At 54.4% G+C, this 26039-nt stretch overlaps 1 protein-coding gene and 1 pseudogene across 4 annotated transcripts; both read right to left on the bottom strand.

Moving 5' to 3' along the window:
- Nucleotides 1-846: 846 nt before the first annotated feature.
- ASIC1 (acid sensing ion channel subunit 1) lies at nt 847-26039 on the bottom strand. 4 transcript variants are annotated; one of them, XM_054445565.2, is made up of 13 exons: nt 25398-26039; nt 24182-24559; nt 23361-23556; nt 6201-6293; nt 5898-6048; nt 5136-5263; nt 4686-4842; nt 4283-4339; nt 3211-3364; nt 2679-2770; nt 2087-2166; nt 1904-2008; nt 847-1722 (listed from the first exon to the last, which is right to left on the bottom strand). In XM_054445565.2, the coding sequence occupies exons 2-13, from the start codon at nt 24541-24543 to the stop codon at nt 1618-1620; spliced, it is 1680 nt and encodes a 559-aa protein (XP_054301540.1). In that variant the 5' UTR covers nt 24544-24559; nt 25398-26039; the 3' UTR covers nt 847-1617. The 4 variants fall into 4 exon arrangements, with proteins under 4 accessions (XP_054301540.1, XP_063528809.1, XP_054301539.1 ...); XM_063672739.1 differs by lacking the exon at nt 6201-6293 and having other exon boundaries at nt 4686-4845; nt 25398-26038; XM_054445564.2 differs by lacking the exon at nt 6201-6293 and having other exon boundaries at nt 25398-26036.
- Nucleotides 849-1587, bottom strand: LOC129010705 (uncharacterized; annotated as a pseudogene).

The following is a 26039-nucleotide window of genomic DNA, read 5'->3' as shown; positions in this document are numbered from 1 at the left end:
TAGGGTGGGACAACAGCAGAGCTTTCAACTCCTCCTCTAGGCCTCTCTTTCCTCCCAAACCCACCTCACCAGAAAATAAAAGTGGTGGGCTTGGGTATCAGGTGAGGAAAGAGGGCTGGGCACCCAGAAGGAGGAAAGGCCACTGACTGAGGACCTCAGCTTCTGCCTGTCAGCATCCCACTGCCCCAACTTCAGGAGTCGCCAATCCCCAGCTCCCTTCTGTCTCTGACACACTTGGCTTAGTGTCCAGGGTAGACCTCCATCCTCTGGGTTGGGGCTATCTCTAGCAACCCCTTCCCTGGGGATGCCACTGTCAGCTGGGCAAAGGGCAATGGGATAGGAGGAGCAGGGGAAGAGAATGTTAAGGCTGCAGGGAGGGCCCAGGGTGCCCGGGTTGGGGGAGAGGGTGAGGCCAGAAAGAGGCAGAGCTTGTGATTCACAGCTTCCTTTGTCGCCACTGAGACAGTGCAAAGGTTACAATGCGCGTGTCGTCTCCTTGTGCTTCTCAGAGGGATGTGTGTACACAGTACAGACACCAGGGGAGAGAGTCCAACTCTTTATACAGGCGAAGGCATTCAGAGACCAGGGAGGGAGCAGAAACATAGGTGGAACTTGGGGTGGGAGAATGGTTCTCAGAGACAAGAGGGGATGGGGTGGAGACAGACAGGGCTGGGAAAGTATATACAGAGATATAGCAATATAGAGTCTGTATCATATAGAAATAGAAAATGCAGATGAGGTTGTTGAGAGAAGCAAATGAAGTTGGGGAAGAGGATGTGGGAGAGTTCCATAAGAAAATTTATGGACGTGGCCCTCTACAAGGGCCTCCGGGAGAGGGACCAGTGAGGTTAGGCACCAGCACCCTTCTCCCTGAGCTGGACGCTAACCAGCCAGGTCTTTTATGGGATGGTGAGGAAGGGCTGCCTCTTGGGATTTCTCTCCAGCAGCTGTGGGTGGGGGGTGAACTTATAGGTATCAGGATGTAGCCTACAGCACCAGGGCCACATCTTGTCCCCATTACCACTTCTTAAGGGGATCCCCGACCCCCACGAGATTCCACATGGTGTGAGAGAGTGGGGTTGAGGTTTTAGTCCTGCCAGGAGACTTGGGTTTGGGGACAGTCACTGGGCTGACAGGGTCTCTTAAGGCTGGGGAAGCCTTCCTCCCCCACACTAGCCCTCCTCCTTAAGGTACATTCTCTGGTTTGGGGCCAGATTCCAGACCCCAGAGATCCCTTCCACCCCTCACTGGGAAGGGCCTTTGGTGACTGGTGGCAGCAGAATGTAGATGGACACTCAGATGGCAGACAGCTAGATAGACAGAATTCAGGCTGGAAGCTAGGGGAGGCAGCATGGAGGAGAGAGGGGCAGCCTGAGATCCCTTGCCCCGTTCTCCCTTTTTAGTTCTTTTTTAGATTAGTTTTGTTAAACGTAAAAAGAATGGGATAGAGGCCGGGAGAGGACTCTATGGTCAAGACTCCTTCCTTACCACAGACAAGAGAAAAGACCTGCCCCGGAGTGTGGGGAGTCCCCAGGGCAGATGTGAGGAGGCAGCTGGGGGCCTCCTCGCTCTCCTAGTCCTCCCCATCTAGGCCTTTGGTTCAGCGGCCTGCGGGGCTCAGCAGGTAAAGTCCTCGAACGTGCCTCGGGCCGGATGGTGAGGTAGGATGTTGGCAGCGTATGTCATCCCGGCAGGGTGGCCCCGGAGGCTCTCGCACGGGTTCTGGGGGAAGGGCACAGGACAGGGATGGGTTATCCCTCGGAAGGACTTCAGGTAGTGCTGGGGCGTACGGGAGGCAAAGGAGAGAAGGTGGTGGCAGAGGCGGGTGGGCGGGGGTGGACAGGGGTTCCTGGGGCCGTGGAGGCACAGGTGGGCTGGAGGGCGCCCTCGCTCGCTCCCTCACGTGTCTTTTGACGTCGTCCAGGCTGAGGGCCACGCCCTTGTCCGCACTGCTCCTTTTGGCCTCCTTCTGGCATTTTCCTCGTCGGCACAGCTTGTGCTTAATGACCTAGGACGGGGACGGGGCAGGTGGGCGGGCTGGACCCCGCCCCCACGTGGCCCCGCGCCGGGCCTCGCCCCCGCTTACCTCGTAGGCGTAGTCAAAGAGCTCCAGCACCGTGAGGATGCTGGCCCCGATGAACAGCCCCATCTGGCCCCCGATGTCACCTGCGGGGGCAGGGGCCAGGGGGGTCAGTGGGGTCAGGACATCGTAGGGGCAGCAGGGTTTACTGGGACTGGGGCAGGCAAGTTGTATTCTCAAAGGGATTGGCAGCCTTCGCACAGAAGGATCGCAAAGCCAGATTTGGGTGGAATTTTTGTTTTCTTCTCTATGCTTTTCTGCGTTTTTCTACCTTTCTAAAACGAGCAGGTGTTTTTCAAGAAAAATAATCGTTTACAAAATACCACAACCCTCTTAGTTTAGGGGCATATGAAATAGTCCCCACTTCCACGCCTGCCCCTCCCTCATGCCCACAGGCCTGTCTTTTCTCTTTTCCACTTTGCCCTAAGAGAAGGCTCAGTTCCCTTCCCTCACCACTTACCAAGACAACAGGGTTTGGGGAAGGGCCTCTGGGGTGGAGGACCCTCATGGGACAGAAGTGAGCACCCTGCTTTTGGATGATAGGGAGCCACGCCATGCCCATGGCATGGGAAGGGGACAGGTGTCATCAGCAGCTCACCCAGGAGCCCTGCAATCTCATAGGCCTTCTTCTGTTCAATGGTCTCATAGTTGAGGACTTCAAAGAAAATGTCCAGCACCAGGATGTTCTCCCTGCACAGGGATTGGGGGAGGAGACCTAAGTTCAAGTCATATCTCTACCTCTTACTAACCAGGTGACCTTGGCAAGTCAGCCTCTCTGAATCTGTTTCCATATCCATAAAATGAGTTGCTGACGGAGATACCTGCCTTTTAGGATTAAATGAGATGGCATATATGAAAAAATGTTCTGATGCATATGCAGTATGCATCAAGTATAAGGTGACTCCGGTTACAACAATGAGGATGAAGAGGGAGGAGAAAGGGGTGCTTCCCTGCTTATTCTGGCTTGATCTTCCCTGCATACTCACCCTAGACTCTTTGCTTGCCTTTTGGACCTTCCCCGTGTTATCTCAACTTCCCCCTGCCTGCCAGCCCCCGCCCCCATCAAACCCCACTCATCCATTCCACAGTCCCAACCCAAGGGCCTTGCTCTACCCAGCCAGAGCCCTTACCCTATGTATTGCTCAGATTTGTTGAACTTCTTGGCCAGGTACTTGGCTGAGGCTTTGCTGGGGATCTTGACCATGGACAGCTCCTTGCCATAGCGGGTCAGGTTGCAAGGCATTTCACACACGCAGTACTCCTGGTCCTTCTCCACCAGGAAGTCTGCACTCAGCCAGGTGAGAGGTCCCAGTTGAGTGGTGCCCTTCTGCCAGCACCTTCCCACATGCACATCCTAGCTCTGCCCAGAGAAACTCTGGGCCCCTTTCTCTTTCCGTGAACTGCCCTTCACCCTGTCTGGATGCTAAACTCTGCCAACATCCTACCTCACCATCCAGCCTGAGGCATGTTTGAGGACTTTACCTGCTGAACCCTGCAGGCCACTGAACCAACGATGTAGATGGAAAGAACTAGGAGAGTGAGGAGAACCCCAGCTGCCCCCTCACAGCTGTGTCCACCGTGTGCTAATTCTCACCAAGCCTCCCCATGGATATTTCTTACTCTTATATCTCACTTCCTCAGGACCCTCCAGGGTCAACCAGCTGAGGGGCTGATGAAAGAAGATGAAGGCCATTCCCAGGTGACCTCTGTTCATTTTTCACAGGGGCCTCTGAAGGTGCTATTCTCAACCTTATTGATTATTATTATTTTCAGACAGGGTCTTGCTCTGTCGCCCAGGCTGGAGTGCAGTGGTGCAATCTCGGCTCACTGCAACCTCACCTCCCAGGTTCAAGGAATTCTCCCACCTCAGCCTCCAGAGTAGCTGGGACTAGAGGCACATACCACCATGCCCACATAATTTTTGTTTAATTTTTCATAGAGTCAGGGTTTCATCATGAAACCAGGCTGGTCTCGAACTCCTGGGCTCAAGCAATTTGCCCACCTCAGCCTCCCAAAGTGCTGGGATTACAGGTGTAAGCCACCGTGACTGACCATTCTCAGCTTTAATGTCAGACACAAGAGAGGGGGCAGCCCAGTCCAGGAGTTACGTGAGGCTTCTGGGAGCGTGACCTGAAACTCCTGCGCATGTGGCTGGCAGCACCTTTTCCCTCCCCCAGCCTGCCCCAGGCCAGGAGCGCTCACCCAGAGCAGGATCTGCACACTCCTTGTACTGCTCTGGTGTACAGTATGGGGCATCCCCTACAGAGGAGAAAAGACAATGATGCAGGATGGGGATTCAAGGGATTTGGTGATGGTGGTAGTACCAAAGGCCTAGAAGGTGTAAGCTGGGAGAGGATGGGAGGGGAGGACTGGCGGGCCCGCATGCTGCCCCAGAAGTGACCCGCTCCTGGTCCACACCTTCTAGACCCTTCCCACCCATCCCTGGGGGTGCAGGCAGGAACTGAGGTCAGAGAGACATGAGCCAGGTGGGTGTGGGATGGGGTGGGCTGGAACTGGGGTTGGGAGATTGATATGGATGGGGAGCTAGTGAAGGGCAACAAAGGCCCAGGGACCCCAAGAGTATGCTCGGAGCCCCAGGCCTGACCTGGCATGTGCACCATGCGGCAGTTGCAGTTCTCCACCAGGTAGCGCGTCTCACAGTCGATGCGGCAGGCAGTGATGCTGTAGGAGTCGAAGAAATCCAAATCCGAGTCCATGGTAACAGCTTTGCAGGTGCCCCAGGGCGGGGGCAGGTAGATGAGCTGCTGGGAGAGCCGGGGAGCTGGGGGAGTGCGGGGACTTCTCCCCAAATCAGCTTGATGGACTCCTCCGACAAGATGCAAATCTCTGGAGTTCTGCCCCCCTCTCCCTCTGCAGCCTCCAAAGGTCTCAGAGTTTACAGAGCATTCTTGTTCATTCGATCACTCATGCTTCTGACTAGCCAGATTACCATCCAGGTCCTTGCTCACCTGTCCTTCCCATTACTGATTGCCCACCACTCCATCTGGACCCCTCAATACCCCACCCCAGGACCAGCTTCCCATGGCTCTCTCACCCGCTGCTCCTGGCAGGCCACAAAGGTCTGGAAGCCTGGGGCCACGCCAAAGCCCAGCTGGTCGATGAAAGGAGGTTCATCCTGACTATGGATCTGCACTTTGATGCCTGCTTCGAAGGACGTCTCGTCTAGGGGAATGAGGAGTGTGTGGGTTGGGAGGGCTCCTGACTCCCTAACACCCCTCAGACCTGGGGGCATCCTACCTCTCCTGGAAATAAGCACAGGGTACACTGGGGCTGGGGTGGGGGAAGTCTCTAGGGTCCTAGCCCACCCCCTAGCCTCCTTCTGGGTTTACCAGCTCTGAGCTGCTCCGATGACCCCTGCATCCTACACACTTCTTTTCTTACCTGGCTTCTGCTCTGCATCTTGGTGTTTCAAATACTTTCTCCCAGAGTGTCACTGTTTCAGATGCTCTCCATTTCTCCCCCTCCTTTTCTCCCTTTTGCCCCATCTCTCTCTGCCCCAAGGCCCCCCGAGACCAGACAGGCAGGCAGCCTGAGAAGAGGGAGTTATTTATAGAGTGGTGGCGGCGCTGATGGAAAAGGATGGCTGGTTACCTTGGAGAGTAACTGAGCCAGGAAGTGGGAGCCAGAGAGATGTGAGTGTAGAAGTCAGGTAGAGTCAGTGATGGAGATAGTGAGATGCTGGGGGGAGAGGGGAAAGCCCGGGCCCTGCCCAGGTCTCACAGTGAAGCCCGGGAATCCCCTGGCAGAGGCTGGGGCCTAGAGCCATGCGGAGGGGCCCCTGAAGCAGGTGACGTACCAGTCTCCCCCCACACAGGCAGGTACTCGTCCTGCTGGATGTCCAGCATGATTTCCAGCCCATTGCCCGTCCCACCCTTCATGGTCTTCAGCCGCGGCCGCCCATCTCGGCCCGAGTTGAACGTGTAGCACTTTCCATAGCGTGTGAAGACCTGGCGAGGGCAGAGTGGAGAGCCTAAGAGTCCTGCCAGCACCCTCTACTCACCAAGGGCTGTTCCTAGCCACCCCAGCTGTTGGAATCTCAACACCCTTTGGGAATGGTTCCTCCCGTGCAGCCCGTTCTCCATTTGCTCCCCTCTCCCACCTGTTTCTCACCCTTTCTTGCCCTCTGTGTGCCCTGGAAAACTGTTCCTGGTAGGGTGCATCGCCTGAGCTCCTTTGCCACCTGCATGGGCTTCTAGTTGGGGTTGACAGTTGGGAGGTATCGGTAATGGCTCAGAAGGCAGGAGGAAAGATTGGGGTATGAATCCTTCCCCAGCCCTCACCCCTCTGTAGCTCTAGTAGTGGCTTAGGCCCTCCATGATTACAAATCCTGCCAGGGCTCCCTACACAGCACTGTCTTCTTTTGTGCTTCTTCAGCCTAGAAGTGATAACGATTTGCTAGTACTGCTCGCTGCCTCAGTCCCCCTTATTGGTTTCCTTAACCCTGCCCCCAGCTCTGTCAGCAGTCCCTTTATTAAAGTCTTCAATTAAATTGTCAAGTAGCTGTCTTTTTCCTGCCAGGACCTGACATATACATTTTCATCACCAGGATCCTAACATGGCCAGATCCCTGGCCCCTCCTTGGGACACTTGCCTCAGGCCCAAGCTCCTGAGGCCCTCCAAGACATATCTTCTCTTCTCCTAGATTTCACTCTGGGAATCTGAAATTCTGCTTTCCCCAAGACCCAAACTCAGTTTTTTGTTTTTTGTTTTTTTCTGTTTGTTTTTTTTGAGATGGAGTCTTGCTCTGTTGCCCAGGCTGGATTGCAGTGGTGCGATCTCAGCTCACTGCAACTTGCGCCTCCTGGGTTCAAGTGATTCTCTTGCCTCAGCCTCCCGAGTAGCTGGGATTACAAGTGCACAACATCATACCCGGCTAATTTTTGTATTTTTAGTAGCGATGGGGTTTCACCCTGTTGGCCAGGCTGGTGTCAAACTCCTGACCTCAGGTGATCCACCTGCCTCGGCCTCCCAAAGTGTTGGGATTACAGGCGTGAGCCACCGTGCCCAGCCAAACTCAGTTTTTTAGCTTCATTCAGCCCCTAGCCCCTTGGGTCCATCATTATTCCATTATCAGCAGAACCTGAAAGTAGACCCAGTTGCCATGCCAAGGGCCATGCTCAACCAAACACCAGCACCTCTTCTCCCAGCACTTGGGACTGAGCCCCCAGGGCATGGTGTGTGCGTTAATGCTTTTGCAAAACTAGGAGGGCCTCAGAAGATATCTCAGCCCCGGGGGCTGTCTCCCCAGTCTTCTCCCCACTCTATGCCCCAGTGCAGCCCTGGTCACAGTGCTGATTAAAAAGCTGCAAAGAGAAAAGTAAACCAGTTATTCTTGGCCTTTTCCCCACAGCCTCCTTGAATGTCCCCAAGTTGGGGTGGCTGTGCTTTTACTACTGCTGGATGGTGACAAAGTCCATAAAACAGGTCATAAGGTGAGTCAATACAGCCCAGAGCAGGGGAGAGACAAAAGAGTTTCAGGCCAGACTGGAGCAGCAATGGCAGTAGGTTACTAGGGAATAGGGTCTTTGCCCCCTTCCCCCTTCCTAGAACAGCCTCCTCCATTGCCCTCCAGAAAAGGAGACATACTGCTCTCCCCACTTTGTGGGTGAGGTCCAGAGATGAGGCAAAGAGAGAACTCCAAGGGCTTCTAGTCCCCAGCCCCATGACCAGGTCTTGCGGCACCCAGCCACAGGCTCCAGGCTGGACATATGCCCATGCCTACACTCCATCCGGAGCTGTATGGGATTAGAGGTTTCTGAGGCCGGCTAGCAGCCCTGTCTTGCGCGGGTTCAGAGGACTGGGCTGCTGTACAGTGGATTGCTGCTGCCACCTGGTGGGCCTGGGTGAGAAGTGTCTGCTCTATTCTCAGGCCCAGAGGTAGACACATTCCTATGGCTCCCGGCTTCTCTGAGGCCCAGTGGCCCAAACCCCAAGGCCCCTGTATGCCTGCAGTCATCCCATGATGCACGGGTATGATGACACCCCCTGCCCCTACACTAGGGAGGGGGTGGAGGACTGAGGGATGGGTGTGTGGGGCAGGGAAGGCCTGGCATCTGGGAGCTGGTGGGGCAGGAGAGCAGTCAGTCCAGACAGACCTGGAAGATGAACTTAGGAGAGACAGTGGGGTGCCAGGTGGCCCCCCAGCAGGGAAAGCCCTAGACCCCTGGGTGGGGGGCCAAGCAGGAGGACAGTTCTCAGTGAGAGCTTCCCCTAGGAAGAGGGTCCCTGGCCACTTAAAGCTGGGGAGAGGGATATGATTTAGAGAACTGTTATTTACCCTCAGACACACACACACACACACACACACACACACACACACACACACACACACACACACACACACACACACACACACACACACACACACACACACCTGGTGGGGGTGGGGCATCCATAGGAGGACACAGGAAGACCAAATGAAGATGCACTGAAGTCCCTGCTGCGGGAGCTGCTGACAAGGGGCATGGTGGGGTGGGGTTGGGGGATATCCCCAGCCCTCTACTGTCCCCCTTTCACTCCCTTCTCTTGTACCACCAGGGACCAGGCAGCACCCACCCCAGCTTCAGTCCACGGGTGCTAGTCAAAATAGTGAACAACTGGCCAGGCACTGGCGTCCACCAACAGATCAAAGGTTGACCTCACAGATGGAGCAAGGTCCCCGGCCCTGCTGGACCATGAGGAGGTCTTGGGAAGGGCAGGTGAGGCTGGAGGACATGTGGGGAGGCAGCAGCAAAATACCAACTAAGACAGACGTGTTTCAAAATTCTAACAGGAAAAGCAGTACTGGTGTGGACCTGGGAATATCAGCCCAGCTCCAGGCCCTGGACTCCTGGGTGAGCTCTGGCCTGGGTCAGCCAGGTGAGGTAGGGGGCAGCACAGTCATCAGCCCCAGCCCCAGCCCCAACCCCAGGAGGTGACAGTCAGGGACAGCCATGGCAGACACTCTTGGGGTACTGTGGCAGGCATGGGGCCCCACTCACCACTGAGAAGTTGTGAGGGCCGCAGGGTCCCCCTTGGTAGGAGCAATAGAGCAGCATGTCCTCCAGCCGGTGGCAGGAGCGATTGTAGAAGCGGTGCAGGTTAAAGGGCTCCCCAGAGAAGGCCTCAGGGCCCGGTGGAGCAAGGGGCACCCCGGGGTCATCACTTTCATCCAGTCCCAGCATGGGGGCCAGATAAAGCAAGTCAGGGTAGCTGAGCTGGGACAGCCGCACGGCATTAGTGTTGCAGAGGGTGACTGCCGGGAAGGCCAGCTCCGTGGTGGCCACTTCGTTTAGAAGGGTCACGTGTGGGTAGCTGAGGTAATAAGCAACGCGGTCCCCTACCTGGCACAGGAAGGCACCCAGTGCCAGGACAAAGGCCACCGCCCACAGCACCTGCCTTGGCCCTGGACCCCCCTCCACAAAAATGTGGTTGGTGCCGTGGAGGGTACAGCTGTTGGCAAAGGCCACCAAGTCCATGGGTGAATGCCCCTCACTGGTCTCCTTCCTCACTGCCTCCTTTTCCTTCTCTTCTTCCTCCTCTTCCGATTCTGAGATGTCCTGCTGCTGCTGATGGTGGTGGGGACCCCAAATATCTCCCAAGGGCCCTGGGGCCTCCTCTCCAGAGGAGAATGACACGGAGCAGAAGATCTGGATGGGCATTTTCTCCAGGGGCTTCCTGGTGCCAGGGATTTGCAGGAGGAAGGGAGAAGGTGCCAGAGGGGAAGGCGATGTTACCCCAGGCAGAGTCCGGCAGAGCCAGTCACCAGCCCGTCAGCCAGGTATCTCAGCCCGGCTGGCCGTCCTTCCTCACCAGGGCCTCTGTGGCAGTGTGGCTGGGGCGGGGCATGGGAGGAGGACCAGCCTGCCCTGCCAGGGAGGGCGGGTGTCTGGGCTGATGAATAATTGATGGAAGTGGGAAAGGGAGGCTAATGGAAAGCAGGGGGCTGGAGCCCCTTTCCTGTCACCAGCTCCAGCTGCACAGAGAGGGTTTAGGACAGAGTGGAAACCCTGGAAAAGCCTAGAGCTGGGACTCCTGGAACCCACCCCTCCCAGGTGAGAAGGGACCCGGCACCATCCTTTGCGCCAACTGCCATGATGATCGCAGCGATCACAGTCCCCACCCCCCCAGGACACACACAACACACACTCATGCTCTCTGTCATCCTCCGATCTGTTCCTCAGCATGTCCCTCAGTGTCCCCATCCCAATTCTGGGTCCTCTCCCTTATTCTCCCCTCGTCCAGTTATTCCTCTGGGATAACTGAGCCCCTCCATGCCCCACCACCAGGTACTCTCTCAGACCTCCAATCCCAGTCCCCGACCCTGTTTCTCTTCCCCTCCCTCCCTGGCCCCAGCTCTACTTCAGGACAGCATTACCAGCCCTCATCCTGTCCCGCTATGCTGAGATGTATTTTGGTTCCTTTCCTCTCCCCTACTCCTCCTGCGGCTTGTGGGCCAGCCCAGGTTCCATTAGCAGCAGCCTCTCACTGACCACAGACTCATTTCTGACCAGTTCCCGGCACTAGGGGGAGGGACCCTGCCTCCTGCAGTGGGAAAGCTTCCTGGCAGATCACCACTATCCCTTTTGGCTTGCCCCCTGCCCCCCCAACAGTTTAGTTTGTTCGAGGAATTCTCTGGTGGGTGGAAGAAATTGAGATCAGTGCTGGGGGTGGGGCAGGGGGACCTGGGGCAGGTAGAGAGTATTGGGAACCAACTTGGGGTTCCCACCAAAACCCACCAAAACCCTCAGCCTTGCAGACTCCCGGCCTTAGTCTCTGAGGCTCCCCTACTGCTAATTTACCATTCCCTGCCCCCAGGCCCCTGGCCCCTCTGTGTGCTCTGATTACTCAGGGCCACTGGTTGAGGAACTTGAGCCACCAGCCAAGTCTCCAGGGCCAAGAAGGTGACCCGAGGGGAGGAGGGGAAGGGGGGAAGGGAGGTATAGCAGATTAACACTTTCTCTGCAGGGCCAGAGGAGGAGCAGTGGGGCTAGACCAGGGCTAGGTGGGTCTGCTTGGGCCTCCCCATTCCTTAAGCATCCCCTAGCCCCAGGCCATGTTCCCCTTCCTCCTCCTCTCTTCTCCCTCCCTGCTCCCACCATCTTCCCTTCTCCATTTGCAGATACCCTAGAGTGTATTGGGGATGTGAGGCAGGGTGCCAGGTTCTAGCAGAACTGAGTGATGTGGAACCTTTGGCCTCAGCTTTGCTGCCAGGGACAAAGAGGCCCCAGAAGCGGAGTCTTGAGCTCTCGCCCCTCTCCATCCTTCTGCCACTGCCCTCAGACTGGCCTAAACAACAGCCACTGTCCTCCTCTTTCTGCCACTGCCCTCCTCTTTTGCCTAAACAACAGCCTCTCAACTGGTCTCCCTGCCTCCCTGCAGTTTCTCCCCACCTTTAGTTCGAGTTGTGTGACTGTGACCATTCTTCTGCTTAAAGACCTTCTCTAGCCAGGCATGGTGGCATGCGCCTGTAGTTCCAGCTGCTCGGGAGCTTGAGGCAGAAGAATCGCTTGAACCCGGGAGGCGGAGGTTGCAGTGAGCCGAGATTGCACCACTGCACTCCAGCCTGGGCGACAGAACAAGGCTCCATCTCAAAAAAGTAAAGACCTTCTCTCACTCCCCACTGCCTCCTGGCAAAATTTAGTCCTCTCTTGTAGCCCCACAAAGCTGAAAGCAGCTGGGCGCAGTGGCTCACGCCTATAATCCCAGCACTTTGGGAGGTCGAGGCGGGCAGATCAAGAGGTCAGGAGATCGAGACCATCCTGGCTAACACAGTGAAACCCTGTCTCTACTAAAAATACAAAAAAAAAAAAAAAAAAAAAAAAAAAAATTAGTCAGGCGTGGTGGTGGGCTCCTGTGGTCCCAGCTACTCGGGAGGCTAAGGCAGGAGAATGGTGTGAACCCGGGAGGCGGAGCTTGCAGTGAGTCGAGACTGAGCCACTGCACTCCAGCCTGGGGGACAGAGTGAGACTCTGTCTCAAAAAAAAAAAAAAAAAAAAAGCTGAAAGCAATGTACCCTCTACCTCAGGCCAGCATCCAGCTACCACCACCAGTCCCCAGACACACAAGGCTCATCCACAGTCCTGTGCCTTCCCTGGACTCCATCTGGAGAATTCCTACTCATTTTTCAAGACCCTACTCACATGTTACCTCCTCCAAGAATCCTCCCCTGACTCCACAGGGCGCTGTTAGTTGCCCACCCAGGGAATAGACTAAAAGGTCCAGTTCTGCTCAAGGCCCTACAGCTATGAGTAATGACCGAGAATAAAAGAGCAGGACCAAGAGACCATGTGCAGGAACAGGAAGCAAGGAAAGCCAGGAACACCCAGGGCAACCGGAGATAAGTCATTGCAGAGATGAGGAGAGACCCCCCACCTTCAGCTGCTGTCCTCAGGCTTCTCCTGCATGAACCCGTATGTCCTGTCGTGTGTGTATCTTTTTCCTGCCTGCCAGATCTTGAGCTCTCAGAGGGCAGGGGCCTCCTCCTTTGCATTCCCAAGGAAGTGCTTCAGAGAGGACTTCCAGACTTGGGTGGAGTGGGGCTGAGGCTTGGGCTGAGGAAGCTGCAGCTACCCATGCGTTCCCACTAGAGGGCACTGTCCCCCGCCTTCAGATGTTTTGGAAGGGGAAGTAGATTGATTTCCAGAAGGAAGCCGATAAGGCAGCAGGAGCTTCCAGCTTGGGAGCCCCAGCAAAGACAAGGGTGTGCATACACAGACAGCGCCAAAGGACAGTAAGTTGGGTGCAACTGAATACCTTTTCCCCCACAGCAACCAAGACCACACCGCACACTTGCACATTACCACACAGACATGCAGCCCTGGTGTGGGGCGACACACACACCCCAACACACACACACACACATCCCAACACACACACACCCCAACACACACACACACCCTCCCAACTGCACGTCCTCTCTCCTCCATCGCCTGTATGCTTGTTCAAACAAATGCATATTCTTCTAACATTCTTTCCCATCTTCATCTTGTTCAAGTAATTGGGGGATGAGGAAAGTGTCAAAGGGCATACGCAGAGGGCCCCTGGAGAGGTGCCCAAGCAGACACACACACAGAGCTGCACTCAGTTCTGAACCCTCTGTCCAAGCATGCAGCACCCCCACCCACACCTTCTCTTTAGCAGTGTGTGCTGAGTGGTTTCTGACTTTTTCTATATTCCTTTCTTCATTCCAGCCACCCCTCATGTCTGTGTAATGCTTCATGGTTTTCAATTGTTATCTCATGGGATCCTTACACAACCCAGTGAAATAAGCATGTTTGAGTAACTTCATTCCCATCTGACAAGTGAGAAAACTGAGCCACACCGGCCTATTCAAGTCTTAGGGAGAGCAAGAAGTGGGCTGGAGGCTGGAATGAGGTCATCTGTCTCCAAATCCCTTGCTTCTTCATTCTTTCATTTACTCATTGCCACAGTGGAGAACACATCATGGACCTGCCCTCATGGAGCTTACTGTCGAACAGGGAAGACAGACATCAATTCAAAACTGAAAGAAACAAATATCTAATTGCAAACCATAAGTGCTATGAAAAAAAAATATGGCTCTATCAGAGTGAATGACAGAGGGACTTGCCCCAGACTGGGGAATCAAGGAAGCTTTCTCTGAGGAAATGATGTTTGAATTACAGTCTAAAGAATAAAGAGGAGGCTGGGCACGGTGGCTTATGCCTGTAACCCCAGCTCTTTGGGAGGCTGAGGTGGGTGGATCACTTGAGGCCAGGAGTTCAAGACCAGCCTGGCCACCATGGTGAAACCCCTTATCTACTAAAAATACAAAAATTAGCCAGGCATGGTGACACACGACTGTAATCTCAGCTACTTGGGAGGCTGAGGCATGAGACTTGCGTGAACCAAGGATGTGGAAGTTGCAGTGAGCTAAGATTGCACCGCTGCACTCCAGCCCAGGCAATAGAATGAGATTCTGTCTCAAAAAAATAAATAAAATAAAAAATAAATAAATAAAGAGGAGTAATTAGGTAATGGTGTGTGTGTGTGTATATTTGTGTGTGTGCACGTGTGCACTAGCGCTTACCCCTGTGGAGGAGGGAGGATATTCCAGAGAGAGAACAGAGTGTGTGCAAAGGCCCAGAAGGAGAAAGATGAGAAGGGGCAAGTGTGGCTGGAGAGGTGGGTAAAGGCAAGGAGGACCCAGGTCACTCAGGGCCTTAAAGGCCACGGTGAGGATTCTGGCTGAGGGACAATGAAAGACTCCCCACGGAAGGAGTTCAAGTGATCAGAGCTTTGATTTGAAAATACCACTCTGGCTGCAGAGTGAAGGATATAGAGGGGCTGCTGGAAGGCCTGTCGAGGAGCCATTGCCGTGGCCCAGAGAGACATGCCGTGGTGGGATGGCCGGGAACAGGGGGTAGAGTGGAGATGTTTATGAGGCAAAATTGGCGGATCCTGTCAAGGCAGGTGAGGGAGATGGGGTGTCAGGGATGATTTCTGGTTTGCATGACGGGGTGAACAGTGGGGTGGCTCACTAGATCAGGCACACAGGTAAAGAACTAGTTTGGGAAGTAAGATGATGACTTTGGTTTTGCACATGCAGGTTTTGAGGAGTCTTAGGGACATCCAAGTAGAGACGTTAAGTGGGAAAATTGGCGACTGGAGCTGATGCTAAGAGGAGAGAGCTGGGCTGAGACATAAATTTGGCAGTTGTCAGTGTGTAGATGGTAATTGAAGTCATGAGTGAAGATGAGACTGCCCAAGAATAGAATATAAAGTTTAAAAAAAAGATAGAAAAAAAGGTCTGATTTGGCAGTATCCACTAAAGCTAAACAGAATCATACCCTATGACTTAACCATAGCTCCATAGCTAGTCATATGCCCAGGAGAAATGAGTGCATATGTCAACCAAAAAACATGAACAAGAATGTTCATAGTAGCTTTATAGATAAGAGCCAAAAACTAGTAACAACCCAAATGTCTAGCATCAGTAGAATGGATCAATTGTAGCATATTCATATAATGAGATACTATACAGCATCAAAAAAGAACCAACCACTGCCACACACAACAACATGGCTAAATCTCACAGACATAATCACAAGCAAAACAAAATAAAACAAACAGACACAAAAGAGTATACACTGTATGGAGGATACATATACTCCAAGAAGTTCAAGAATGAGGGAAATTGATCTATACTGATAGAATAGTGGTTAACTCTTGTGGGGTAGCATTGACTAGGAAACAGCCTGAAGGAACTTTCTGGGGTACTGGAAATGTTTTATACCAATGTGATATGCAAAATACTACCCTGTAAGACATACCAGTGTAAAAATTTTTCAAGCTGGTGCATTGTACTCTTATGATTTAAAAGAAGATTAAAGCTTGGGACTGAGCCTTGAGTAGTGATGACACTAAATGGCCAAGTAGAAGAAAATGAACTGGCAAAGAGACAGAGGAGTGGGTAGACATAGGAGGAAAACAAAGAGAGTATGATTGTCAGGAAAGGGAATAGTTCAAAAAAGAGGTGGTGGGGGCCGGGCGCAGTGGCTCACGCCTGTAATCCCAGCACTTTGGGAGGCCGAGGCAGGCAGATCACCTGAGGTCGGGAGCTCGAGACCAGCCTGACCAACATGGAGAAAACCCGTCTCTACTAAAAATACAAAAAAAAAAAAAAAAAAATAGCCACGCATGGTGGCACGCATCTGTAATCCAGCTACTCAGGAGGCTGAGGCGGGAGAATTGCTTGAACCCAGGAGGCGGAGGTTGCAGTGAGCTGAGATGGTGCCACTGCACTCCAGCCTGAGCAACAAGAGCAAAATTCCGTCTCAAAAAAACAAAAAACAAAAAACAAAAAAAAAAAATGGAAGAGGTGGTGGGCAACTATTTTGAATGCTATTGAGAGATCAAGAATAATAAAAAAAAATATTTGCTGAATTCAGCAACATGAAGGTGACCACTGGCCTTAGCTAGAACCATTTAGGAGGAATGGTGATGATGGGGGAAGAAGGCAGCCTGGAGTGGATCAGAAAGTGAGTTAGAGATGAGGAAATGGAAAGAGTGAAATAAACACATCACTTTTAGGAACTTTGTAAAGGGAAGCAGAGAGATACTATAGGAGCTGGCAGGTGCTGTGGAACTGAGAGACACATATGTTTTAGTTTTTATCTTAGCACAAAGACCAATACATAGCAAGTGCTCAATATATGTTAGCTGTCGTTACAGCTATGTATTTTAAGACAGGAGCATCTTCAGCATGTTTCATTGTCAATGGGGTTTCACTTGAGAAAGAGCGACCAACTGTAGAGCAGGGAGAGGCAGAATTAGCAGGAGAAAGATCTTAAAAAGGCAGAAGGGAATAAGATGAAAATTCTAGGTTGAGACTTTATCCTAGATAAGATGAATGTTCCCTTCTAGGGCTTGGTACCCAGAAGAAGGACAAGATCTTGTTTGAGGCTTCTATTTTCTCTGTGAAGTAAGTGGTAGGCAAGGTCATCTGCTGAGGGTGAGAGAGGAGCTAGGAAGGGTGGCTGAGAAGAGTGGAGAAGTTCGAAGTAGTCATCAGAGAGAGCAAGTTGACCAGGAAAATACAGTGGGGTTGCCAGGCAGCACTGCACGCCCGTTTAAGGATGTTGAGCATGAACGCAATGTGATACTAAGCTGCCCTGGTATGTGACTTCCTCAGGGAGGTCCTGACTGCCCTGGTGTGACCCTGGGGAAAGCCAGTGGTGGGTTCACCGAAGATTGGCACTTGGCCTGATGATGCAATGAAAAGACAAAAGCATCAAAAAACTAGGCCTATTCAACTTGGGAATGGGATTCCTAGGGTCTCTTCTCTGTACCCTTTCTTGCCCTTCCTGCCTCTCCACACTGCTTCTCAACAGAGCACCCTCCTCCATACACACTCCTACAGCCACACATAAAGAACCCGGACTTAGAAGATCTGAAGTCAGGGTCCCACTCTGTCATTTCCCAGCTGTGTGACCTCAGGCAAGTCACACAACTCCTCTGAGCCTCAGTTTTCTCATCTTTCCAATGAAGATGTTAACAATTTCCTTCCTACAAGAATTATGAAGATCACGTGAGCTAAAGTAAAGGGAATTTTTAAATTGCAAAGCACAACTGAAAGAGATTATTAATTTTGCTAGTATGTGCTCTGCATGCAACCAGAGGTTTGCCTACACAAAAGCTTTCTCCCACAGCCACACACGCCAAGCTGCATGGGCCCCCATACACCTCCACATGCTTCCACTTCACACTCTACATCCACACTCCCCCGCAGACACACACAGAGGTGCACATGTGTGCTTGCATGCTCGGGGCGCACATGTGATGAGGGTGTTGTGAGGAAGTCTGAGATGGCTGCTGTCCATGGCCAAGGCCACTGCCGCAGTCTCACCCCCAGGGATGTTCTCAGCCTGGCATGCTGGTGTGACACCAACTAGAGACACATGGCACTAAGCTGCACAGCCCAACCTCCTGGGCCCCCAGGACTGTCAGCCACACAGAGGGCACGCAGAAGGGCGGGAAAGCATTTTCTATCCAAGAACTCATGGGATCTCAGAAAGATCACAACTGGCCCTCCCTCTCCCTGGAGAGTGGCCTTGGAGAGCCTGGGGTGGCAGTGTCTGTCCTTACAGTTCCTTAAGGGAACTTCCCTTTAAGGTGAATACACAGCAGCTTCATGCTCATTTTTAAATATTCTATGAGGAAGATGTCCAATTCTTGTGTCCAGGTAGGTTGGCGCTGTGCATCCATTACACATGGGGCAGCGTGGGCTTGGCCAAAGGGTCCCAGAGGAAGGGCTGCCCCTCAATAAAGAATAATTTTACAACCTCCTTACAGGAGATTGGGCTTAGAAGCTAAGAAGTGGGGCCAGGTGGAACTTTGCCCAAAATAGAGACCAGGAGCCCTAATGCCCAGTCCCATCCTCCACCCAGCTAGGTACCCCTTCTCATTCTCGCTGTCTCCTTCCAGCTTTGCCTCCCAGAATGCACACCCAAGGGTCCTGACTGGGACGTTATACGTCAGAAGGTAGAGGCTTCTGCACTGGCCACCCCAAACATACAAGTGAGGGAAAGCTTGCGGGTGGGCGTGGGCAGGGGTTGGCCGAGGCGGACGAATGGCCAGAGAGAATTGGCCGGTTGATTTAGTTAGCTGGGGAGACACCAACACATTCTATGAACCTGGCATTTTCTGAGAGGCTGAGTTTGGCTGGGGAGATTGGGAAGACTCCCCCTGGACGTTGAGAGTCTGCTCATCCCCAGCATGGTCCCCCTTGTTCTGAAGCCCACCCCACCCGGCCCCCTTTAGTACCACCCGTGGCTGTCAGCCCTGAACCTCCCGTGCTGCACTTAACTGCCCCAGCGCAGGACCTGGCACATAGAAGTGGTGCTGTCTGCTATGGGAATGAATCCAGTGGAGCTTAACGCTCCCCTAATCCCAGCTTCTCATTCTGAATATTCCGTCTCCCTCGCTATCCCCAGAGAATTGAAATTACTTTCCACAAAACTGAAACACACTCAGAAGCAACCTCCACCCACAGCAGAACATTCCAAGCCTCTCTGTGGGCCTACCCCTCTGCCTCCAGGACACACTGGGCATGCAGTGGCCATACCCAGGAGTTCTCCACCAGCTGGGCAGTGACAAAGTCCCAAGACTTAGAGGCCCTCCTCCCCAGCCCTCCACTTCCAGGCTTGGCCCCCAGAGGCACTTAGTTACTGAATTCCCTATTACTTTAGCCAACAGCCCAGAGGTCAATTAGCTTAGAGTAGTTCTTAGCTGATAGCCGTCTGAGACAGGGGTGGAGTCAGAAATGGCTGGGGTCTGGGGAGAAGGGGAAGAGGTGAGAGAGGAAACTGGGCTACCTGAAGGATGTTTGTGTGTATCTGTGTCTGAGAGAGAGGGAAAAGGAGCCATCTGAGACCCCAACCCAAGGACCACCCACTGGATTCCTGCAACTGCAATGGGCTCTGCTCCTGTCTCCTCTCTCCACCCGCCTGTGTTCAGTTTAGGCACTTCCTGGGAGAGAGGGACAGATGAGAAGGATAAGGCAGGAGGTGGTAGCCATGAACCCCTAGGGCAGGAACCCTTCCCCCAAAGTTCATGAACCCCATGAACCCCTCCTCTAAAGTTACTGTCTCCAGATCGGCCTCTTCTATCCCTCTGCAATCTGTGCATGTTCCCCCTTCCCACGCATGAAGACCACCAGGCCTCTAGGTGGGGCTGCCCAAGACTCCCCTTCCCCTCTCTGCATAGCAGTCTGGGCAGCCTTTCCCCTCAGCAGCCCCTCCACTCCCTGCCTAGCTGGAGGATGCAGACCCCAGTAGTAAGGTCAGGCCCTCCCAAGAGACTTCTGGTCTGAGCTTCTATGGGGCAGCATGGGGTGTGGGGATGAGGGGTGAGCCCTGGGGATGAATAAACTCCATGCTAGTCCTGGCTCTTGCCGGGCGCTGCCATCCCTGGCTCTCCTGCTTTAAGATGACCTCTCTCTCCCCACTTTGGGTCCCAGGATCAGCCGCCCATAGACACCTCTCATTGCAGCATCTTACTTCCCTAGGTGCTCCAGGGGATGCCCAGGCCCCTTCAGAACCTTGCAGTGGGTTGCAGGGGAGGCTTCTGTGCTCATCCCCATTCACTCCACCTCTTCCCTGGGAGATTCTGGTCTCCAATCCAGGGTCCTTGAGAAGGACTCCTGTGGACCCCTCCCAGGGATTCCTGTCCCCCAGTTTCACCCTCCTGAGAGAGATTATGAGTCACACCACATGCCCACCCCAGCATTTCCACTCTCTGCCCTCCTCTTCCTTCTCTTCCAGGCCCCAGAAATGAATTCCTGCTTCTCTCTCCCCTAGGCAAAGGGTCTAGGTCTCAGCGGAGGAGGGGGTGGCATAGGGCAGACTGGGTGACCATCTGCCAGCCCCCTCCCCTTGCTGCTGCTCAGCATTCTGGCCACATCAGCTGCTCCCACTGCCAGGGACAGATAAGGTGCAGCTGGAGGCTGGCACCAGCTGCGACTGTGCTCACTCCTCTGGCCCCCACCCAGACACCAGCAGACAGCTGCACCCCAGCCCCCCTCCATGGAACCCCTGCCCTGCCTTGGCCTGGCTGGCCTCAAGGTGGGGCAGGAGAGAGGAGTCACGGACCCCGTTGTCTTGGCAACAAAGTACCCTACCAGGAAGAAAAGGAGGTGGCCGAGAAGAGGGGGCCTTGTGGTTGGGTCACTGTGGTTGCTCAGGAGGCAGCTATTGAGACCTTCCCAGCCAGGTTGCTGTGGGGATACTCCCTGCCCTGCCCTTCTCCCTCTTCAGTCCCGAAGGATTTCCAAACCAGTCTCTCCCAGATTCAGCTCAGGCTCCCCATATTCACCCTCACCCTCCCAAGCTGACTCAGCCACACCTGGGGGATGGACCCAGGCCAAATGCTTTGTGACCACTAACTACTCCCTGGGGTTGAGCTAGATCCAGGAGCACATCTGGAGAAATGCCTGTTACTGCAGATCCTCATCAGGGGAGCTGGGGTCTTTGAGTGACCAGAGTAGCCTCTCTGAATTGTCTTCTTATGCCTCCCCCAACCAGCCTTGAGAAACAGGGTTCTTATTGCTGAGATGAGGGTTGCCCTTAGAAATCTACAAAACAGTCCACACGTGCCCCCGCACACTATACTTTGCAAATGCATTGAGCAAGGTCTTGGACAGTTGGGGGTGGTATCCCACAGCAATCCTGTTGGATGGGCCCCAGCAGCTTCTTCCTGAGCTACTGAAAGAGCAACCAAAGCCCTAACCACAAAGCCTCTCTTCCCTGACTACCTTCTTTCCTCAGTGAAGAACCTCTGCTCTGAAGGCTGCAGAAGATGCCAAGATGGTCTCCCTTAGATCGACCCTATAGACAGGTGTTTCCTGTCGGTGCTACATCTGCCCAGGGCTAGAGACACACTCCCAACACACCTCTGGGCCTAGCAGAGAACAGCAAGGATGTTAATTACGAGACTGAGGAGAGAAGGGAGAGCATGGAGCATCAGGCAAGGAGAGTGGGAGCCCTTAGGACTCGGGAGCTGGAGGAGAGAGCCTGCCAGGCCCTTCTCCACCGGGGAGGTGTCAGACATGGACTCCAGCCAGATGCCCATCTGTGTGGGAACATCCCTATGGGTACAGCTCTTGACATGGAGAGGGGCTGGCAATGAAATCAACTAAACAGAGCAGAGGGAGGAGTGAGAGGTTTGAGTCCAGCAAAATTCAGGGTCAGGTCTTTGACGTGGGCTGCAAAACAGCAAAAACCTGGTCTTTCCTGACAACCCAGAAGCAAGAAGGGGCGCAGCTGGGGCTGCAGGGTGCTAGCCTGTGTGTCTCTACCCCTGAGTAAGAGGAATAATTCAGACTGCTCCAGAACTTTGTGAGCCAATCACATCTCCATCTGACTACTTAGAATGGTCCCCTCAGACAGCATGGACCAATCACATCTCAGCGTCTCCATTACCATCAACCAAACGTTATCTTAGCATCACCACTTGGAATCTTTCTGGACATGATGGACAGATGGAGCCTCAACTGAACACTTTCTATGGACTAACTGTGCCCAAATTTATATCTTAGCACCTCCTCAGATTGAGCCAAGCACTTCCCTCCATCATCCAACACTACAAACCACTCAAACAAATACGTTTTCTCCATCTTTCTCAGGGGTCCCTCCTGCTTGTGTGTTGGGTGGGTTGGAGGGAGGGGGCTCTGGCTTTTGCTTCCACCTTCACCTACAGTCCTATTACTCTTGGGAGCATCACTTGTGAGACTGTGAATCCTCTGGTCTCAAGCTCTGGGGAATCCAGGACTCTCCTGTTATGAAGAAGTAAGAGAGGGAAGGAAGTGGTTCTTGCATCTCGGCTAAGCTCCCCATCAGCTTGGCTCAGCAAAGAGTGCAGTCATGTGAACTTTGTCCAGCAGGATTGACAAAGGCCCATGAAACTGGTCTGCAGAGCAAGGCTTTAGGAGACTGGGAAGTCTTGCACAGCAAGAAACACTAAGCATGACTATGGTGCTATCCTTTCTGCACAAATACAGTTCATGTTCCCATACTGCAGGAGGAAGCAAGCAAGTGGGGAGAAAATAGGCAGGAAGAAGGGAGAGAATCCTAGAGCTGAGTAGGCATTGAGAGCAAAGGGTCCTGGAAAAGACTGGCAAGAATTTGAAGTGGACACAATAACCCCAGGGTCCACAATATTAATTAAAAGAGTAAAGGCCATTTTCAGCTTAACAAGACATCAGTTCTAATCCTGAACCTGTCACCTGTCACTAACTGTGTGAGCTTGGGTAAATCATTCTGCCTGTGTCTCAGTTTCGTGCATTTGTACAATAGAGGTAATGTGATTATGTATCAAGGGGATTGAGGGGAGCCTAGAAAGCATTTGAAAGAGTTACAAGCATTGTCCATTCATTTGGTGTTATTGTTGGCTCCGGAGCCTCTGGTCTCTTTGCCATCCAGGTCCAGGTCTTAACCCTCAGGAATCTGTGTGACTTGCCCAGGGTTGCCCAGCACATCAGATGCCAAAATCAGTTTCCCTATGCCCTCCCTGAGGTGCTGGCCTGAGGCAGCCACATCTGTGGGGCATCTGCATTTTAAGATGCAAAGGAAGCCTCCAGGGCAGCCATGACTGGGTGTCCCGATGGCCTTCCTTTCCTCAGACCCTGGCTCTGTGGCTCTTGTTGGTAAGCAGGGAACCTAACCAAACAGTGTATGTGTCTATGTATGGGGTGCGGATGGCACACAGGGAGTTACCGTCTGGCTATTTAAGAGGTTTCCCCTACTTGTGCTTCACGGTGCTTCTCAAACTTCAGTGTATACTCCAGTCACCTGAGGATCTTATTAGATGGAGATTCTGGTTCAGTAGGTTTGGGAAGTGGGGTGGCAAAGTCCTGCATTCCTTTCAAGCTCCCAGTTGATGGTCCTGGACCTCACTACAAGTAACAAGCCTGTAGCTTACCCACCTGTCTGCTCAGCTCTGACACCTGTGGCCTAGAAGGTAAGGTTGGTGGGTTTGTGGCTATGCCAGACCACGCGCGTGTGTGCATATATGTGTGTGTTGTGCACTGTAGGCTCTCTTTCCTGCCATCATGGCTGCAAGGCTGAGGCTCAGATGCTCATGCAGTGAGTGCAAATGTGCTCCTATGCTGAACAAACTCCCCTTCTACTAGAAGCAAACCCCAGGACATACAACTTCCTCTCCCAGAGTAGCAAGCACCCGGAGAGGCCCAGCCTGCTCCTTGTCTCTTCCTTCTCCTCCTCTGTGGGCCAGGCTGACTCACACCCCACACGAGGGGACTCACCACCTTGAAGTCTTCAGCACTGCAGACCTCCCCCCGGAAGTGGCAGGAGAGCAGCATGTCTCGAATGTCGTGCCCAGCTCGGTCGTAGAACTCACGCATGTTGAAAGGTTTGGGTTTGAAGCTGCGGAAGTTGGCTTTGTCCTGCAGTATCTCCAGCTGCTTTTCATCTGCCATCTGTGTGTCTGGTATCTCATACCTGGGGTCCGGGGGTGAGTGGCACACGGGTCAGTACAGCCATCAGTGTCCCACACCCAACTTGGGTGACGGGGGCAGCCTCCAGCCCTGGGGATCAGGCCCAGGTGTAGGCAAGGAAGGAGAGCTGGGCATGCAGAGGCTCTACCACATGGGTCTGAAATGACAGAAGGATCTGTAGTGGTTGCCCAGGGGCAGGGCGTCCCAGCATATGGGTGAGAGGAAGTATGGATAAGGTGGACAGAGAGACAAGGCAGGGGCTGTGGCTTTTATACTATAGTTTCTACCCTTTAAAGATGTTCTGTCCCCATCCCCCAACTGACAAGAAGGTCAAGACAGAGTGGCCAGAATGAGGGTAAAGCTCACTCCAGAGAGGGTGACGATGTCTCATACCTCAGGCTGGGTAGGGGTCGAGCTGTTCTGGACTATGCTGGGATCGGAGGCTGGGTGCCCTTAACTGGGTGCTCAGCAGCACCCTAACTCCTCTGCTGTGAGTGGCAGGTTTGGGGGTGGGGGTGGGTTAAAGGGCAGGGTTGGCTGGGCTCTATGGTGGGTCAGGGAGGCAGGCATCCTGACTGGAACTCACGCAACTCCAGGAGCAGGGCTGAGGGAGGGTGGGAGCCACCCACCTGTTGTTGAGCAGGGCCAGCAGCTCCCCAGCATGATACAGGTCATTCTTGGAGACTTGGCTAAAGCGAAACTCGTTGAGGTTGCACAGCGTGACAGCAGGGAAGGTAAGCTGAGAGGCAGCCACCTCGTCGAGCTTGGTGACATGGTGGTAGTGGAAATAGTACTGCACACGCTCCGTGCACACACACAGCAGCACAGCCAGCGAGCCCAGGAAGCACAGGGCCCACAGTGCCCGCTTCAGAGACAGCCGCTCGTAGGAGAAGATGTGGGCCAGGCCGTGCAGCGTGGAGCTGCTGGCGAAGGCCTGGATGCTCACCGGCTGGACGCCACCCACCTCCTCCTCCTCGGCCTTCAGTTCCATCCTTGTCGAGGGGATCCTGGGGGAGGAGGGAGGGACAGTCTATCATTGTCCTGGGATGAAAGTACACATGGGGCCCCTCCACATGTGCCCATCCAGAATCCTCATCTCCAGAGGTCACCACTCCTCGGGCAGAAGACTTCCGTGCTTTGCAAGCCCAGAGGTGGCTGACCAAGGGACACATCCAGGGTTCCTCCAAATACAGAGGCACAGGGGGTCAGGTCAGGCCAAGAGAATGCTCCCCAGAGAAGCTTCCCAGGCCCGGGGAGACCCCAGATATAGTCATCCGAGGTTGAGGGGGAAGTCCGGATGCACCCATAGGCAGGCGCAGGAGTTCCCTCCAGATGTGGGGTCACTCTGGGACAAGAATATCCACCCCATCCTGGAGATGAAAACTCACCCAGATGGGCTGACCCCGGGGTAAGGAGCTCCTGTCCTGGTCACGGGTATTCCCAGGACGGGGCTGTGGTCCTAAGGGCTAAACTGGGGCCAGAAAACCCCCAGGGAGGTGGCTACCTCTAGGGAGGGGCCCAGCCTGAGTCCTCACCTGCGGGGGTCTCCAGTTCTCATATAAGCGCAGGCTGTGTGTATGTTGGGAGTGGGGGGTGGCGGGCTGCCCGAGGTGGATGTATGGAGGGGGGGCGCGGTTCCCTATGACAGCGAGCTGTCCCCGCCCCGGACGCACCCCCCCCCCTCCAGTCCAGCTTCTCGTCGCAGTCAGATCCCCAGCTCGGCCCCCGCCCCCCTCCCCAGCCACCGAGCCGCCCCAGCAGCAAGGGAAATCCAGAGGGAGGAGAGTCCCGGCTTCGGGGTACCGAGGAGCCTCGCGGCCAAAGGCAGGGGTATCGGAAACCCACCTGAGGGGGCTTCGGCAAGCCGGCAGCCGGCGGCGGGTCCTGGGGCGCTGGACCGGTCGCAGGCTCAGCGCCGAGTCGCGGAGGGGCTCATGGCCCGGGGCCGGAGCCCGCGGCCGCCGCGGCACGCCGCGCAGAGCCCTGCAGGGAGCGGCCCGCCCGGCCCCGCTCGGCTCCGATCTGTCCGCCCGCCCGCGCGCGCTGGCTTGCTGGCTCGCTCGCCTCGGCTCGGTCTGCCCGGGCTCGGCGCGGTGCGCGGTGCTCTCAGCCCTGGGATCTGCAGGGATCCATCGTCCGGCCGGGAGGCGGCGGGAGGGGAGGGGGAGGGGAGGGGGAGGGGAGAGGGTGCGCGTGCGCGCCTACGAGCTTCTGCGAGGCTGTCTCTGGGCCGGTGTGCGCGCGGGGCCCCGGACCCGGGAGCGGGACCCAGGGCTCCCCGCGCCGCCTCGCCCCTCCTCGCGGTCGCTTTCGGCGGCGCTGCCTCTCTCCAGTCCCGGATCCGTCTCCCTGCCTGCGAGGCCCTATGGCTTGTGTGTGTGACTGTGTGTGTGGTGTGTATGCGCGCGCGCGTGTGTGCGCGCAGGAGGGAGGGTGTCTGCCCCTAGCGTCCCCCTCCCCTCGCTGTCTCCTTCGGATCGATGCTCC

The sequence above is a fragment of the Pongo pygmaeus genome, chromosome 10 (genome assembly GCF_028885625.2).
Source record: "Pongo pygmaeus isolate AG05252 chromosome 10, NHGRI_mPonPyg2-v2.0_pri, whole genome shotgun sequence".
NCBI lineage: Eukaryota > Metazoa > Chordata > Mammalia > Primates > Hominidae > Pongo > Pongo pygmaeus.
This window is presented reverse-complemented; position numbering and strand designations above follow the sequence as displayed.

What these genes read in the sequence shown, in the direction of transcription:
- ASIC1 (XM_054445566.2), bottom strand. Translation starts at nt 9,741, where the DNA reads ATGCCCATCCAGATCTTCTGCTCCGTGTCATTCTCCTCTGGAGAGGAG. An exon ending in TGGCCTGCCAGGAGCAGCGG is followed by an intron (nt 4,843 to 5,135) that starts GTGAGAGAGCCA and finishes CTCTCCCAGCAG; the next exon opens with CTCATCTACCTGCCCCCGCC. An exon ending in GTGTGCAGATCCTGCTCTGG is followed by an intron (nt 3,365 to 4,282) that starts GTGAGCGCTCCT and finishes GGCTGAGTGCAG; the next exon opens with ACTTCCTGGTGGAGAAGGAC.